The sequence below is a fragment of the Montipora capricornis genome, chromosome 4 (genome assembly GCF_036669925.1).
Source record: "Montipora capricornis isolate CH-2021 chromosome 4, ASM3666992v2, whole genome shotgun sequence".
In the NCBI taxonomy this organism is placed as follows: Eukaryota; Metazoa; Cnidaria; class Anthozoa; order Scleractinia; family Acroporidae; genus Montipora; species Montipora capricornis.
In genome coordinates, this window is record NC_090886.1 from 7,052,720 (window position 1) to 7,070,219 (window position 17,500).

Sequence of the window (17,500 nt, forward strand, 5' to 3'; positions counted from 1 at the left end):
AGACTGGCTTTGCAGAATGCCTCCGATTTTAGCATCTATGCGCATTTCAAGGCACAAGACATGCAAGGAAAATTTGTTCAGTGTGTTGCAAGTTTTCCATTTTCTTGTTGCGATGGGTTTTCTCTGGGCAGGAATTGTCGAGTTTATAAAAAACCCACCTTACTTCGATGCGTACGGTGATGCTTCAACACGGAATGACCTTCCTCAAGGATTGTTTCAAGTAAGTAGTAAGAATAATGCACAGAGTTTCACCGCTTGAAAAGTGGAAAACACAAATCTTTCTTTTTCTTCTAATTCTTTTAACAATTAGAGATAATTGTTAATTTGCATAAACAGTTTATAATGCAAATAATAATTAACAATTATTCGCCGAAGGCGAAGTGATTATCGGTGAATATTCACCGACACGAAGTCGAGGTGAATATTCACCTATAATCACTGAGCCTGAGGCGAATAATTGTTTTAGTATAAATACACAGGTGATTAGTTCAAAAAGGAGAAAACAAAAAAAAAAACATTTCAACGCGAAATCATCTTCACTTAGAGTGGCAGAACGACTACTGGCAGCCATTTTGTCCGTCGAGGGGATTATCGGCTGATAATCCGAGATAGCGAGCCAATGAGAGCGCGCAATTTTGTATAATCACCTGGGGCCGGTTGTTCGAAAGCGGGTTAACTTAATCCAGGATTAGCGTTAACTTTTGTTTCATGTTTTCAACTTTCTGGTGAAAGTTTCTTTTGCTTATTTTTGTTGTTCAGGATTGACTTCTTCTAATGTAAAGTTTTGCCGAATATCAGCGTTGAACAGCATTAGGGAATAGAGAAATAATCTCCTTGGTTAATTTTTAATCTGGGATTAGCGTTAATCAGCATTTGAACAACCGGGCCCTGTGTATTTATGCTAATATGAAATTATGCCAGCAGTGCAGCATTTGCCTTGGTCGATCATGTGACATGTGACCCCATTCACATGGCACATGCTCTCCAGTTGTTTGTTGCTTCTATCAGTTAATATTCTAATGATACATGGTGTGGGGCATTTTTGCTTTGAATATTGCTGGTGAATAACATAAATTGGGTAATTACTCAACAGCTTAAAAGGGGATTTATTTCTTTTTGCTTGTTGACAGGTTTTCTATTTGTTATACATATTTTTAAACAAAATCATAATGCGCCGATCAACTCAAAACTTCAACCTTCCCCCCCGCCGGGAACTTTTGAAGATTGGATCGTTCAAATTCCTGGCCCTTTGGGCCAAAATGGTGTCCAAATGCCCTACCATATCATTGGATTTGTCTGTCATACTCTGCTAAAGAACAATGGTCGTTGGCTCCTGCCGCCTTTGATAAAGACGTTTTGAAGACCTTTTTTGTAAGCCAGTCGCTCACAAATGCTACATCTCTTCATTTAAACTCTTCCATCTCGTCCAAACACATTTTATAGCTGTTAGCAACTTTGGCGCCCGAAAAAAAAATCATTTGAAACCTGACACTTCTGGTTCAATATTCTCCACCCCACGCAGGTAAAGGTCAAATTCCCCACTTCCCCGGCACAGAAGATAGTCAAATGCACTGTGCTTGCCCAGGGAAGGGGGGGAGGAGGGGGGGGGTATGTTGAAGTTCCGATTTGATCGGCGCATAACACAATGCAGCTATCAATACTTAGTTTAAAAAAACACTGTACTGAGTTTATACGTATAATACATGTAAAGAGATCAAGCTTTTCGGCATTTACCTTTAGTTTCCCTCCTCTCTGATACTTGAGACTCAGCCTTGGTAGGCCTGTGGTACTCTTGAATGAAGTGCTATAGTGATTAATCACTCACTCAAAAACCCCCATTAACCCTTTGGCGTCCAAACCGGCCTAAATCGTCCAGACTTTTACTCTGATTAATGCCAGACGATTTTACTCGTCAATGGGGAGCCCATGGGAGTCGATGGGATAAAAGAGAATCTGCCTTATCACAAAGTTCCATGATATGCCCACTGTGACATTTCTATGGCAAGACAGTGGGCTCCAGGCCTTCTTCATCCAAAGGATAAAATCAGAATTTGCCTCCTGCAAGAAGTGTTATTTGTTCTTGATATTTATTCAGTGGGTGTGAATGAATATGGACTTTCAAAACACAAGAAAGTCTGTTAGACTCTGGAGCAACAAATAAGCTGGCATTTTTTATTTTGGGAAGGTAGAGATCGGGTAACAAGTCTGTTGCTATGGTGACATCATAAAAACTGTCACAATGTGTTGTTCTGGCAGCACATCAACCCTGTAGACTTAGTATTTGCACAGATATTCCATATTTTGTGATTTTCCATCATTTTCTGCCCAGCTTGTGACGTCACAAGTCCTCTAATTTGCATAAATCAAAATTTTGAATTACTCGGCAACCAAGAATGCTGTTGTAGTAAAATAAAAGCACTTCGTAATAAGCTATAACAAAAAATTTTGTCATAAACACTTAAAAAATGCAGGAGGTGACCCAGACAATATTATCTTATTTTGCTTTCAGACTGATCCAAGGAATATCAACAGAGAAGTAAGTTAGACAGAGTATTTGGGTTTGAGAAAAGGTACAAATTGCAAAGTCCTAGTCATGCAGTATGTTAAAAGACTAGCTGTCACGATAATAATTGGATTTTTTACTTATAACAAAGCTCCTAAAGTCAGCAATTCTCTATCTAAGAGCTTGCAAACTAGGTTACACATACATGCATAAATTTTCAGTGCCTGAGAAGAATATGCACACCAACGTTTTCCAATGTTGGGCCAGTCTGCTTTTAATCGCGAAAGTCTATGTGACGCAAATCACTTTTTTGTCTTTGTTTTCACATCCTAGCAAGCTCTACGTCTTATGGACTTTCCAATTCTTGCTATGCTGTTTGTAAGTATAATAGTCATTTATTATTTTAAGTGTTCAGGGGAAGAGTGTTTGGAGGAAGATAGGACAAAGAAATTCCTATACCTTGTTACTGATAACATTTACCGTAAACACCGGCGTATAAGCCGCACCTTTTTACTCAAAAATTTCGGATCAAATCGGGGATGCGGCTTATCTGCGAGAACATCTAGACACCATGCCGTAACTTTGCATAAATTAACAAGTTTAGCGAAAATTGATAAGTCTGTATAGACCTGTGCGGCAAATTAATAAGAACTTAGCTTCATAAAACTATACCACATTACACATTGATCATTGCTTTTGCGAGTTTGGTGGCTCCTAAAAGAGCCGTTTTTGTTTGAGCTTACACAATGATTTAACCTTCTTTGTTAAAAGATCTTTTAACCGGTACTTCACTCGGCAGGGAATCTCCATTCCACCACAAAGTTGTTTGGCCGCTCGACCACGAGCGAGAATGCCTGGTTACTAAGCTAAAACGAACCGAAATGTTCGTCAGGTGTTGTTGCATGTAAATTCTAATGAGAAATGGACAGGAATGAAAAATACTGGATTAAAAATGCCAGAGAAAGATCAAATTTATGTCCTAGTCGGATTTTCATACTATTAGAGAGTCAAAATTATAGGTAAGAGTTTTAGTATTCTCTGTTTTAAATGTTAGTGAGTTAATACGCGGGTTGACACGTGCAAGAAACTTGAAGAAACAGTGCATTTACATGTAAGACATCTTTGTCAAGACTCCACGTTCGATTTATTTTAATTTCTTTCAAGTCTTTTTTCCAAAATCTAAGTTGCTAAACTCGGGGTGCGGCTTACTTATACGCCGGTGTTTACGGTAGATATTTATTACTATCTCTGAGGTAACGAGGCATGTGGGAAAGGAAACTAGTTAAAGTCAAGCAGATTCATGGTTCAAATGTCACAAATGACTGCCACGTCGAAATCAGAAAAAGGAATAAATCCTCTTGGTTTGTTGAAATAGTTGCTTGCAAGATTCAAACAGTCTTACGAGTTTGTTTAACATAAACGATGTGAAAAACTTGCTAGAAAATGTTTTATAAAAAATTCAAATTTAGCGGGTCTTACGGTGCATGGAATACAGCCCACGAATTTTGCTTATCATAGTGTCTGTACTGTCTTAGAGATAATGATAATAAATGTGTGGTATGTCTTAGACCTCCTCTAATAAAGTATGGCTGTTCTCTTCACTCTCCCTCATCTTCGGTTAACTGGTTAGTAGTGTTTAGTTGACTCCTCGGTCATTATACTTTGCTTGCATATATCTTACAGGCTTATTTCGGAGTCTGCTGGTGGCTAAAATTTCGAGGACTTGCTTGGCTGTTAACGTTTTGTATCAGCCTTGTCTTGGTTTGCTTTTTTGTTGTCAACGTCTGGGCCATTAATTTCTTTGATTGGAGGTATGTGCTTTTCTAAAACGTCTGTTAAAGTACCGTCGTTTTCATTTAAGCGTGGACACATGATGGGAAAACGTGTTCTGTGAAGTTTGAATTTGGCAGCCGTTAAGTAAACAGTTGAAACCTTTTGCGCGCGATTGTTCAAAAGTATTTGAAGCACAGTCTTGCCGTCATTCTAGAAAAACTTGCATGAACATCTCTCAAACTTCAAATGATTGAAGACAAAACTTGTCACGTTTGCAGCCACTTAGAGCATGTTTTCCCGTCACGTGTCCACGCTTCGATGAAAACAACGGTAATAACTAGCAGTAATCAGAGATTAGAAAGTGTGTTCAAGTTGCCTTCCTTTGTGCAGGCAATTCTCAAACAAAATGGGGCACCCCAATTGGCTGGTTTTTACAATACGAACCGTTACCATGGAAACGATCTGTTTTTCTGCATTTTTTATCGATGATATCTCTTCTGGGAAATTCAAGTTGAGTGAAACACATGTAAAAGGTTACGTATCAAAGTTCACTGATGGAAGACGAAGATTACAAACTTTCACCATGCAAGCAGAGAAGTGTCTGATCGCTCAAAGAAACTGTACCATGTAATAAACAACTTACTAACCTTGCTTGCTCGGGACTGTGCTAGGGAATATTGGCCCTATTGGTCGTTTTTGTATGCACTCGGTCCGTACTGCCACAACTTCAGGCCAATATTCCCCAGTACAGCCTTCACGCTCCGTTAGTAAGAGGTGAGTAATAAAGAACTTTATCAAAAGGTCAAGTTCTTTTAGCACTGGGCATCAATTATTGGGGACACTTATGTACAGTTATAGAAATCAACTCAATTCAACTCAAGTCACCTAAATGCTGGTTTTTGAGGAAAGGGAAAATCCAGAGTACCCTGGGGAAAACCTCTCAGAGCAGAGTAGAGAAGCAACAAACTCAACCCACATGATGCTGAGTGTGGGAATCAAACCTGGGCCACATTGGTTGAGCTGAGTGCTGTAACCACTCTGCTTCTCAGCTTGCTCAGCTGGAGCATGCACGTACAGTGTACATGTATATTTCTCTTACCTGAAAATGTTTTGTTTGAAAACCACAAGATTGACAAGTAGCTTGGAACAGAAGAACCAGTCATCTTGCGTGGGAAATCTCTTACATGCTGTACTGAACCAAAAATCAGTATTGCAATTTCCACATTTTCCAAATTGATTTGATTTCTGGAAATAGTTTGTATGGTCTGTTTGACTTCACAGGAAATTTTTAGAATCTCAATGGTCAATTTACAATTTACAGCTGAAATTTGATACACGTTTAATTAATTTTAGGTATTATAGCCCAAGAATGAGAGGACTTGAAGTTCAAGTGTTTACAATCACATTATCTATCACAACAACGTTTATTGTTTTGTTTTACAAGAGGAAGAAAATGCCTTTCAAGTTCAAGGTTATTTTTATGTTTAACTTAGGAAATTTATTCATTTTTATGCATTACAGAGAAGGAGGTTGTTACATGTTCTTCTGACTAGCTGCTAAAAAGAGCTGTAGTTAACTCATCTTAATCTCACAGAGCTATAAATGTAATATAATGGTACTCTGTTTGGTATTCCATGGCAATACACAAGTGTGGTGTAACTCCAATCCGCTAAAATTGCCACCCTATACATAATTAACAATTATTCGCCGAAGGCGAAGTGATTATCGGTGAATATTCGTCGAGGTGAATATTCACCGATAATCACTGAGCCTGAGGCGAATAATTGTTTTAGTATAAATACACAGGTGATTATTTCAAAAAAGAGAAAAAAAAACATTTCAACGTGAAATCATCTTCACTTACAGTGGCAAAACGACTACTGGCAGCCATTTTGTCCGTCGAGGTGATTATCGGCTGATAATCCGAGATAGCGAGCCAATGAGAGCGCGCGATTTTGTATAATCACCTGTGTATTTAGACTAATGATAATTATTATTATACTCTGCTAGGGCCAGGTGCCGGGGGTTCCCTGCTAGTAAAGATCTCTTTTTGTTTGCCTTCACTGGGCTGACAAATGCGAGAAAGGAGACTTCTGCCATGGGTTGAAACTCACTGTGTTAATTAACAAGTCTAGAACTAATATCTTCAAGATATTACATTACAACTGAAATACATAGCATATACAGATGCATGTGCGGCAGTTACTTAGCGACCAAATCTTTACATGTTACTTCGCATGTCGTGCGGACTCAATTAACAACAGCGGAATTACTGTAAAGGAATGTGAGAAACACAATGGGCTCAAGGTTTTGAACAGTACTGTCCAAGCTAGGTCATGGACAGCGGTTGGATCAAAGTGAGTTTTACGCATAATGGCCGAGGTCTCTTTTCCCATACTTGCTAACCCAGCGAACACAAAAGAAAAGATACCTCTGCTAGGAGGGAAGTGGCGGGAATTTCCCCTAGCTACGACTGGCGTGATTCCCAGCTACTTTCATACAGACCCCACTTCAGCTGCTTGCTTATTCATCACTTGGTTTCAAGCCTTCTGATTTGATTTACCAGGCAAATTCAAATCTTTGTTCACGAAAGCTCTACACTCCACCCTTGTTAAGCTTAGGAAGGACTGGGAAGTGAATGCTAAAATTTAACAGAAGTTTCAATCCTTCATTATGATGTGCTGAATGAATCACAGGCATTTTTTTACTGACAATGATAATCAGATGATGATCAACTAAAAATAATAATTATAATAAATTAATAGTATTAGAATGATATGATTTTTAGAATATCCAAAATAATCAAGGGTGAGTGAGGACATTGTGCCAGCCAGCAAGCCATGCAAGTCATGCAAGCCATGTCTGCGAGTCAACTTGTGAGTCGCATATTTATTAAAAGCTAACCATTTTAAAATGGGTGCTTCAACTTAAATGCTGTTTATCAGCGCTATTTGAAATGGGTGCTTAGACTTAAAGTGCAACGCGCCTTACCGTGGCCACCCAACAAACTTCCACATTTGACAACTATGTGAAAATACGTCATCTCAACAACCCATACAACAGTGTTCAAATAACAACCATACGAAATTTGCAAGTAGGCGTGACTCGCACAACCTGATTGGCGGATAATTTGTCAAAAACTTTGTTAGGTGGCCACGGTAAGGTGTGTCGCACCGTAAATGCAAGACTTGCATGGCTCGCGGATTGTTCAGCCTCATCAAGGTCAAGGCAAGTAAAGGCAAAGGAAGGTGAAGGTAGTTCCGCTTTCCAAGAACTTCTTAATTTATTTGGATATCACAATTAAAAGCTTTTATTATGCGTGTTGTTTTAAATATAATTATTTTAAAAAAGAACCTTAAAGTTTCAACTGTATTTAGCATTGGGGCACTAACTGGGGACAGTCAATGTACAGAAATCAAATCAACTCATAAAAAATTGTAGGTTGGTGTTTAAGGAGAGGGGAAAACTGTAGTACCTGGCGAAAAACCTCTCCAAGCAGAGTAGAGAACTATGCAACAAACTCAAGTCACATGTAATGCCATTGAAGTTTGCGAATTAAATCAGAGCCACAGTGGCAAAAGATGAGTGCTCTCATCAGCAACTTAGTCTTTATCAGCCCCTCTAACACCAACCCCATTAACTTGAACCCCTGCTTGAACTATTTTTTGTTTTTCTTGGAAGTTCTAGTTAGCAGGGTTCTACTGTAATAAGTGAATTAAGCAATAAATAATAAGTATCATTAATAAATATAAACAATAAATTATTAATATTAATAATAAATATTATATTAATAATTTATTATTATTGTGGGCTACTAGATGTTCAGATTCAAGGAAGTGAGTAGAGTGTATGTATTGATGAAAATAATACTCTGTTAATCTAATTCATTGACTATTTTTACTTCTACAGTCCACTTTACCAATCAGACCATTTGGGAAGATCCACGTGTTCTGCAATTTTGCAGCAATGTTTATTATAGTTTACTCCTGTCTCATCGTGTGGTTCTCGAAGCTTTATTCCTCCTGGTCCTGCTTTCAAAATTACAAAGAAGTGTTGCAGTTATGTCAAAGCACAAATATGGTCAGTGGTAACAAGACAAACCTTATGACTGATAGACACCTGGCAATTTTAATTTCTATTGTTGTGATTGACATAGGTTGCTTAAATACCCCCATCTACTCCTAGGAGAGAGACTTAACATAATATTTTCTTGATTAAACACCGCCCTCGTTTAAACGGCGCATGCGATGAAATGCTGCAGGTGGAAGGAAAAGTATCAATAAAATAAAATGCCGCACCCAATCAGAAGAATGGGGCGTTTATTCAAAGATGGTAGGAACAAGTACATGTTACAACTTGGTAAATAAATGTCATTTATTTTCCTGTATGAAGATGCTTTTAGGAAGATGCTTTCGAAGTGGTCATTTACTTTCAATTGCAGCTCTTTCAAGATTCAGAATTTCCACAATGTGTAATTGCATTGTTAAGACCAAAAATATATACCGGTATAACTGCAAGGCAACCTTTCTTTGGAACTTTAAACTTGTTTCTGTTTATAATAATATTTACAAACGATCTACTGTACTTGTTGTCAGTGATTTACTAAACATGATTTTGAAAGCCCTCGTAGAACCAGACACTATGTGTAATCTATATAAATCCTATGTAATGACCATATGTAAAATTAATGGTATGTTATGATATACATATATTTAATATAGAGGCCTTATTCAAAGCCTATGTTATACATATATGCCTCATCTGTATATTTTGAAAGGAAATGCTATGTTTTAGCTAGTCAAATGGAACCTTTACATAGCATATGTAAAAGCTATGTTATGGGGTTTTTTGTGTCCAAAAATAAAAGTGGTTTCAACATAGTTTCTACATAGATTCGAAACAGAAAATACACAACACACATATAGTGTATACATATTAGTTACATACAATGCTAACATAGTGATAACATGGGTGTAAATAGGCTACAAATAGCCTCTACATACAGCTGTAGCTGTAAAAAAACACGGAAATAGGAAAAACATAACTGTTTCATAGCATTTACATATACCTAGTGTAAGTAGAATCTACCTAACTGAAATTTAGTGTCCATAGCAAAAGTTGCATGTACATAGCACTTACATAGACATACAATAGGATGTATAAAGGCTTTGACTAGCCTCTAAACATTAACGCAATAGTATTGAAATAGGAATTATACATCTAATGCCTAATGCTTGCATTTGAACGAGGTCAGAAAGATCAAGAAAAATAGGTTGAAGTCACTGGGAAATAGAAGTACCAGTGCACACATGGAACAAGAAACAAAGTTATAATATCCTGCTCCTGTAAAATAATATTCCAGCAAATCAGAAATGTGCTGGAAACTACAAAAAATCCATTGTAGTCAAGCTATTAACAGTTATTAGCATGGCTCACAGACAAAAAAAATAGACAACAGATTTCAAAGCAGTTACATTTTTTATTGCATGAACCTAAACATTTAATTCATGCCAAAATCTTTGGATTGGGTTCTTGTTTTAAATTTAAAAACAAAAAAAGCTTTAAACCATTTCAGATAAACCACAGAACTATAAGAAGTCTGCAAAGAGAGATCCCCAAATACATCAAACCATAACTGGTTGAGGAGACAGAATTGGCTGCTATTTAGCTGTATTGTGCTATTCTGCTGTAAAGGAGCTTTCCCTGCTTTCCCATCAAAGAATTTTCTTTAGAAGTGTCTCTTTATACTCTTTCATGGCAACTAAAAAAAACAGTAAACAATACATATAACTAGTCATTTTATTAGTTTTTCTTTTCAATGTTAACTTCTCTGAGTCTTCATTCAGTATTCGGTTGTTTGAAAGCCGATTAACTTAATCTAGGATTAGTGTAAACATTTGTTGCATGTTTTTAACTTTTTGGTGACAGTTTCTGTAGCTTATTTGTGTTTTTCAAGGGTGACTTCTTCTAATGTTAAGTTTTGCCAAATATCAGCGCTGAACAGCATTAAAGAGTAGAGAAATAAACTCCTTGGTTAACTTTTAATCTGGGATTAGCGTTAATCGGCTTTTGAACAACCGGGCCCAGGTTGGTAAACCAATATAACATCCATAATTTATAACCTTTAAAATGTTTCCATCTCCACAACTTTCACACCGATAAACTTTAAACATTATTCCTCCTTTTGTCCAATTCTCCTTAACAAAACTAGAATACGTAAACTGTTTATTACAACGAACACAAAGCGATAACATTTTCATCTCCAAAAACGCTATCTCCTTTTCCCTTGTAATGATAATGTCCATCACAAAACTCCATAAGGTGATTATTTCTAAATCCAAAGTGCGATTTCATGAAAGGAACAGCAGATAGAAAGCTCCCTGTGGGACAACAAGCCCGATTCCACTGTAAAGGATTGTGTGTACGTTTCCAAACTTTGAAAGGACGAATCTGGAAGGACAGTAAACATCAACCTTAAAACTTTTATACTTTTAGGGAGGGTGTATACTGTATCTTCTCGGTTCGTCATAACTCACGAAAACAAACCTTTGAATAATTATCAGTTGAATGAGCACAACAAACTTCCAATCCTTCCAATTCTTGCCAAATATTCTCCATTCTCTTTTGATAACGAGAATAACGCCATTTGCTCTCGTCAACTGTAGGAACTTGGTTCAAATAATACTCCGTAAAAACAATGTTATCTATGGGAACATAACAACTTAGCCACCTCGAAGAAATGCCGCCCTTGAATATATGCTGCCACAGAGATGCAAAAAATGATATAAACGAGCGCAGCGGTGTTTAAATCGAGTAAATAAGGTAATAGATTCTACACTGTCTAATGCCAGATGATTTTACAGTTTCAGTTTCAGTGTATTTACTTGGTAATGCTATGTTCCTTTACACTAAGGTATGAAAAAATATAAATAAATAAAAGAAAAATTAAGTTACAAACAGAAAATTAATCGCTACTATAGCCTTTTACTTGTCAATGGGGGAAGTATTTTCACTGACACGATAGGTGCAAATCTTGCCTCACTTTAATGTTATTATGCTTCTGGTGTTCTCGCACAATTTGGTACCATTCCTTCTAGTTCCCCTGGGTATTCAATGCCTTATGTAAACAGCATGTTTCAGGTTATTTCGACCTCTTTTCCCTGTTCATCACATTGTTTTTTACCCACCCGCCTCCCCCTCGGTGACGATTTTCTTCTCCTAATCGTACCACTCATTGCCTGGCAAAATTTTCTCCCATAACTTAATCACCTCTGGGCAATGAGTGCATGGCTATTGTGCCAGTGAAGATGTGGAGCATTCAAGAGTCCATTTCCACGTTCCATTGTTACTATTTTCACTTTAGCATTCTCTATCATTAATTCAGCTTCCATTGCTTTGTATTCTGACTAACTGAGGATGGCAGAAGTTCCAGTCGAAGCATGTATTATAAACTCAAAGGTTTCATCGTTTTTTCAAAATTCTTAAGAAGGAAATAAACATGCTTGACAGGCTTTTGTAAAAAATCAATGACTGCAATGACAGATACATAGAATATTATCTAAAAATGGAACTACCAGCAAGCAACTGTTGAACCCCATAGAAACAAGAGGCTACAGGTAGCCTACAATTTGTTTGAAGGATTTTTAGCCAACTTCCTTCAAGTTCAGTTTGAGTGAGGCTCCAGTACTTGGCTAAGTAGCCTGACTTCTGGCTGTTATACACAATTGTGGTCTCATTCACAGAAACCATTCAAGCTAATCCTGCCAAACCGACCATGTGCTGGAAAGGTCAGACTACAACACCCGGGGAACTCTGTTCCCTACTCTTTTTGAATAGTGTGTGGGATCTTTAACATCTTCTTTGAGCAAAGTAATAATAGAGAGAATAGAAGGTTCATTATTATTTACAGTCCCAAACTGCTTTTCAATAAAGTGCACATGACTCGAAATGTCACCACCCATTTTTTTATTTCATATCCTTAAAATTCAGGCTTTGCTTGATAGGATCTTCCTACAAATGTCAGAAGTGAGTTTTTTCGCAGTAAAAACAACACCGTTCTAGGTCCCCTTAAACCTTCTTGCTCCTATAAGAATAGCACTGTGTGATGCCAGATAATTTTACTCATCAAAATGGAAACATTTTGTTACCTTTCACCCAAAGACTGTGCCTATATCCTCTGCTATAGACGTGTAAGATTTTCCCTATGGTGAAATAGTTAAACATCTTATTTCTCACATTATAGGTTCAATGTTACCCATGTGATACTTGCAATCCAGAAGGTCTGAAAGAATGTGTCAAGGAAAAACACAAGATGTTCCACTGCCAAGATGTTAGAATAGAAAATGTAAGAAAGATGCATCATTATGAATCAAAAGTATTACTGATTTGAAATTCTTGTTTTTATAAACCAGACAATAATAATAATTATTATAATTATATGCACAACAAAATATTTGTTAAGGTGCCACTATGGCCAAAAATCACATGTACGCAGTGCGTGCCTATTTTTTTCTTTGGATTTCAAAACTCTGTTAATTAAACTAATTGACCGAAGTTTTAAGCCTTGATTTTAAAAAGCCACCTGTTTATGTTTACTGGAATTTTCCTATTTAATGGTTTGCCATTACTACCGGTAATTTTAAATAAATTCTTTGGAGAGCTGGATCAAGGAGAAAATGATGTCATTGAAAGACTCACTGGTTTAAGAATGCAATGCATGTGTATATGCTGAATTAATATGCAGCACGGGAATTTCAGGCTTTCAGACCTTTAAACTTGTGTTTTGCTTATAAAATAAGCTGCATTTGAGTAAATAACATCACTTTTCCCAGCTCTGAATGAGAGTATTTGGAAGACCTTGAAATCCAAACTTACACCTGAGGTAAACAGCCTTTGCCAGCCAGGTTAAGCAAACACACTTTCAAATCTGAAGAAAAAAAGGAAGTGTTTTTTTTTTTTTAAATTATCATTGATAGTATCATGGTTATGTATCCCAAATAATGAGAGGGACAGATTTTGCCTCTGTTTTTCTCTTGTGCTGATGAAGTCAGTGCCTCACCCCTCCATCTCTCCATGACAAGTTTGTTTCCAGAGCACAACACACTTCCCTATCAAATCAATAGTGGCATTTTGTATGTTGGGGTGTGAGTAAGAGTTTTCTGGTCTCACCTCTTGCACTTGAAACAAAATAATAATTATTATTAATGTTTTGTCTTGGACTGTACTTTACATACCTAGTAACTTACCTAATCAACTTCTCCCCATAGGGGTTATCAGGGCCAGTAAACAAAACAACTGCTAAGAATCTCAACTAATCAGAGGCAAACCAGTTGGATATTTTTACAAAATGTAGTCAACAAGTTGAACCAGGGACTACCCAGATCAAATTCAGGTAGTTGGAATAGGTCTTGGACCTGGGATCTCTGGAATTCAAGGCAAGCACCCTATAAACCACTACAATAGGCCGCCGCCGCCACTATACGTACCACTTCGTACATTAATTTAGAGCTAAAAAAAACCAAGTCAACATGGAGGGAGTAAATTCCATAATAATGCTTTCTTTTCTCTTGCACATTAATTTTATTAAAAACAAGAATGTGAGAAGGGTAAGAACAACACCTCTTTTCGTACAGTCCCGTCCACCTACACATTTCTTGCCATGTGAGCTTAATGTTATGGAATTTACTCACTGCATTTTTCTGCACTGCCAATGCAATTTTGCTGATGTATGGATTTATGTAAATTCTAAGTCTGTGTGATATTTATCTGGGTTTTTTTCCATTCATCTATAGGGTGCTTTTTGTTTATTCAACTACAACCTGAGTGTCTTTGTTTTTCTGACAGGTAAAGTTGGTTACTTTCCTATAACTCTCCCTTGCAATTCTCAAGTAAAATCAGAGATAATATTTGCCACTTTTTTTCAGAGGCAACTCATTGTGGCAAAGGAACAAAGAATGTGTTGTTTTATTATGTTCCCTCCCTAAATAACTGATTGTGTGCATCCGTATTTGAGACTTTTCCTTTGTTGCAGTTTTTGCCTATGTTGGTGGACTTGTGGTGTTTCTCAGCAACCTATTCAAAATTGTGCTTCACTACTCTTTGCGAGCCACCTTTCTCTTTGTCCACTGGTGTCACGTCACCTTAAGAGCCAGGGAAGGACACCGTGCAAGCTTGAATCTTCCAGAAATTCATCAGGACATTTCTCCACTTTATGCATCAATTCAAGAGCCATTTCAGTATGTGGAAGGAACAAGGCACAATGAGGCTGAAGTGACTGATAATAGTCTGCACTGTCATTTGAATTCAAGTGTTGATGCTTGTTTTAATGCGAGCGAAGGAGACTCCATTGTTGATGTTCTAACATAACATGGATGTGATGTTAAAGGAGCTCCCACTCACATTCAATAGACAAACAAGTTAGTGGTATTTTTGCCAAATGTGGGCATGCCAGCCAGTCAATAAGCATTAAGACCATGCAAATAAGCCTTACAATCACACAGCAGCCATGTTGAGTCCCGAGGGATTGAAAACTTATGTTTTTGCGCACCAAAACTCGTTCCCAAACATTTCAACTCGAGGCATGAAATCTATTGTCTATGGCCAATATGGCTACCGTGCTAATGAGGCCCATAGTGTCCGCTGTCGGTTTAACCCTTTCACTGCCAAAAATGCAAATTGACACTTACTGTACAGATTTTACTCTGTCTAACGCCAGACGATTTTACTCGTCAACGGGGGAGCCCTCGGCAGTGAAAGGGTTAAAGTACTAAATTATATAATACCTGAGAATAATTTTCACATGCAGGTATTTCATATGAAATACTTTAAGGGGGGCTCTGACAGTGACATGCAATTTGATTCACCCATTGACAACTGGCCGAGTGAGACTTAACAGATTTTACTTGTCAACTGGGGGCATTCTGGGATGCCTACAAGAAGTGAATGGGTTTAATAGACAGCAATGTAATAAATCAGAGGCTTTCTGTCAATATATCCATTGCAGTTTACTAATACTGTCGTCGAGTCAAGTGTCTTCAGCTGCAGTGGGACTTGATTGAAAGGGGTTTGACCTTGCATGATAAGTTACAAATAATTTATTAGGATCAAGTTTTTTCCCTGGGCCCTATTGTTCGAAAGCCGATTAACTTATCCAGGATTAGCGTAAACTTTTGTTTCATGTTTCAACTTTTTGTTGAAAGTTTCTTTCGCTTAGTTTTGTTTTTCAAGATTGACTTCTTCTAATGTAACTTTCTGCTGAATATCAGTATTGAACAGCATTTCGGAGTTGAGATCGAAATAAACTCCTTTGTTAATTTTTAATCTGGGATTAGCATTAATCGGCTTTTGAACAACCTGGCCCTGGTCTTTATGATGGTTAGTAAATATTATTCAGCCAGAAACTATTTCAAAATGTGCAAAACAAAGTGTACTAAAACCCAGGGGATTATTTTTAACTCCTAGCCTTCTGTTCCTAGTTACGTCAGTTGATGACCCATGTTTGGTTCCCATTGAAATGACAAAATTGCTTGGGAGAAAGAGGAAACGCAAATTTACGGGCTCAGTGGGCAACTTGGTTTCAAGAGTTTTTTCCTGCTCCATGTTGCATTATTATTATATATAATTTATTTCTTATCAGTGTATAATACAGAGATAATTATTGTGGAACAAACTTAGCCTGAAACCTTAATTTCCCCTTGACACTGCCCTTCAAATGATTCTGTTTGAGTAGAAAGAGCATGCACTTGCGTTTGCCTGCATCTTTTTAATGCAGATACCACGCAGCTACAACTTTGAAATCAATGCATGGGTATAGAACACAGCTCTAGACTATTGTGCCTATTCAAATAATATGAAAACCACCGATCTGTGGAATGGGCCCGAACCACAGAGTCACTGCCCCGCCTACCTTTGCTTGAAAATAGTTCAAATTCTTCTTGAGAGGTGTTGTGTTCAACGCTACTTGTCAGGCCAGCCCGTTAGATCATATATTGATGAATTTCGCGTTATAGAAATAATAAAATTATTAAATTATTATAAATTATTTCTTGCTCTCTAAGTAACAATGAGTCCATGGTTCCACTCGCAACCTCTTTGCTGTACAAGAACAATTTTCTCCATTCCCCTCCGGGACTCCTGATTTTGAAAACACGTCGTTCCATTGTTGTGGCTGTTCTGGTACACCTTGAGGGTGAAAGTTGCTCACGCTGCGGAAAAGGAATTTCATCAAAATTTTCATATTAAGTGGGCGGAGCAGTCACTCGACAATTCAGGCCCATTCTACAGATCAGCAATTTTTGTAGTAATAATAGTATTGTCCTCTGAATCAACCACAAGAGACAGGCAACCATTTTAAAGTGGCACTATTCCAGGGATGGGGGGTGAATAGGTCTGGGTTATCACCCCCCACCTCCAGAATTATCATAGTGCCTTAATTAAAGGAGCAGGACATTTACCTTTCACCCTGAAAGATGAAAGCGTCTTTGTAACAATGGAGACCAGAAAAATAGTTTTAAAGGGCGATTAGTAGACGTAGAGGTTATCAAGTTGCATTATAGAGAGAAAGAAAAACAGACAAAAGAAATTCTTGTTGGACTATGTTCTTTAATTTTCTATCACAGTTCTTATATTTGATAAGAAATAATTTATGCCTTTTTGGCTATGACAAACATTTTTAAAAAACTCTAATTTCTTAAAAAACTACTCTATTTGTGCTCTATAAGTTTTGAAAAATTATGTACAGTTCACAACATATTGATATTCTTGTAAAAAAAAAAAACTATTCCTGTCAATTGAATCAGGCAATAATAAGATTTAATGCTTTAAAAATCATCACTTATGACTGAACATTTTAAAGTCAGTTCCTGTGTCATATGATTTGTATTGTGTGTGTCACACCACTGACTATTTTTTTTAAGATATTGGTTAATTTTTAACTTGGAAGTATTGTCTCTGAATGAACAGACCATTGTGAAATAACTTCTTGTCTGAGAACACTGTATTTGGCTTCCTACAAGTAAAATAATAAAATAATAATGAAATTTGAGTGTCAAGTTCATGTTCAGGCAAGCAACTTTCTCACACCATTTGACCACCAGACAAGCACCCACTTGATCAAACAAAGAATTCAAAAGATGACTCAAGAAAACAAAGACACAGTATTTTTCGTCTTTTTTTTAAACAATATTAATAAAGACAAATGAAGGAGCTCCACAAGCAAGTAGGTCA

General features: G+C 37.2%; 2 protein-coding genes across 4 annotated transcripts in view; one reads left to right on the forward strand and one right to left on the reverse strand.

Annotated features, from left to right (window-relative positions):
• LOC138045382 (uncharacterized) overlaps window positions 1–17,313 on the forward strand; it is a 17,322-nt gene extending 9 nt beyond the window's left edge. The window contains exons 1-10 of one of the 2 annotated variants that reach the window (XR_011131578.1): window positions 1–220; window positions 2,510–2,536; window positions 2,837–2,881; window positions 4,187–4,314; window positions 5,630–5,747; window positions 8,186–8,356; window positions 12,519–12,620; window positions 14,068–14,119; window positions 14,307–14,691; window positions 15,751–17,313. The exon at window positions 1–220 is cut by the window's left edge and continues 9 nt beyond it. Coding sequence is in view for 1 of the 2 variants with exons in the window: in XM_068891862.1 (XP_068747963.1) it covers window positions 17–220; window positions 2,510–2,536; window positions 2,837–2,881; window positions 4,187–4,314; window positions 5,630–5,747; window positions 8,186–8,356; window positions 12,519–12,620; window positions 14,068–14,119; window positions 14,307–14,641 (1,182 nt within the window). In the remaining variant the exon portion in view is untranslated. Of the gene's footprint in view, window positions 221–2,509; window positions 2,537–2,836; window positions 2,882–4,186; window positions 4,315–5,629; window positions 5,748–8,185; window positions 8,357–12,518; window positions 12,621–14,067; window positions 14,120–14,306 lie in introns of both variants that reach the window. The other variant, XM_068891862.1, reaches the window with a different exon arrangement.
• LOC138045383 (uncharacterized) overlaps window positions 16,857–17,500 on the reverse strand; it is a 15,736-nt gene continuing 15,092 nt past the window's right edge. For both annotated transcript variants that reach the window (XM_068891863.1, XM_068891864.1), the window contains one exon: window positions 16,857–17,282. In XM_068891863.1, the coding sequence (XP_068747964.1) occupies window positions 17,205–17,282 (78 nt within the window). In that variant the 3' untranslated portion in view covers window positions 16,857–17,204. The remainder of the gene's footprint in view (window positions 17,283–17,500) is intronic.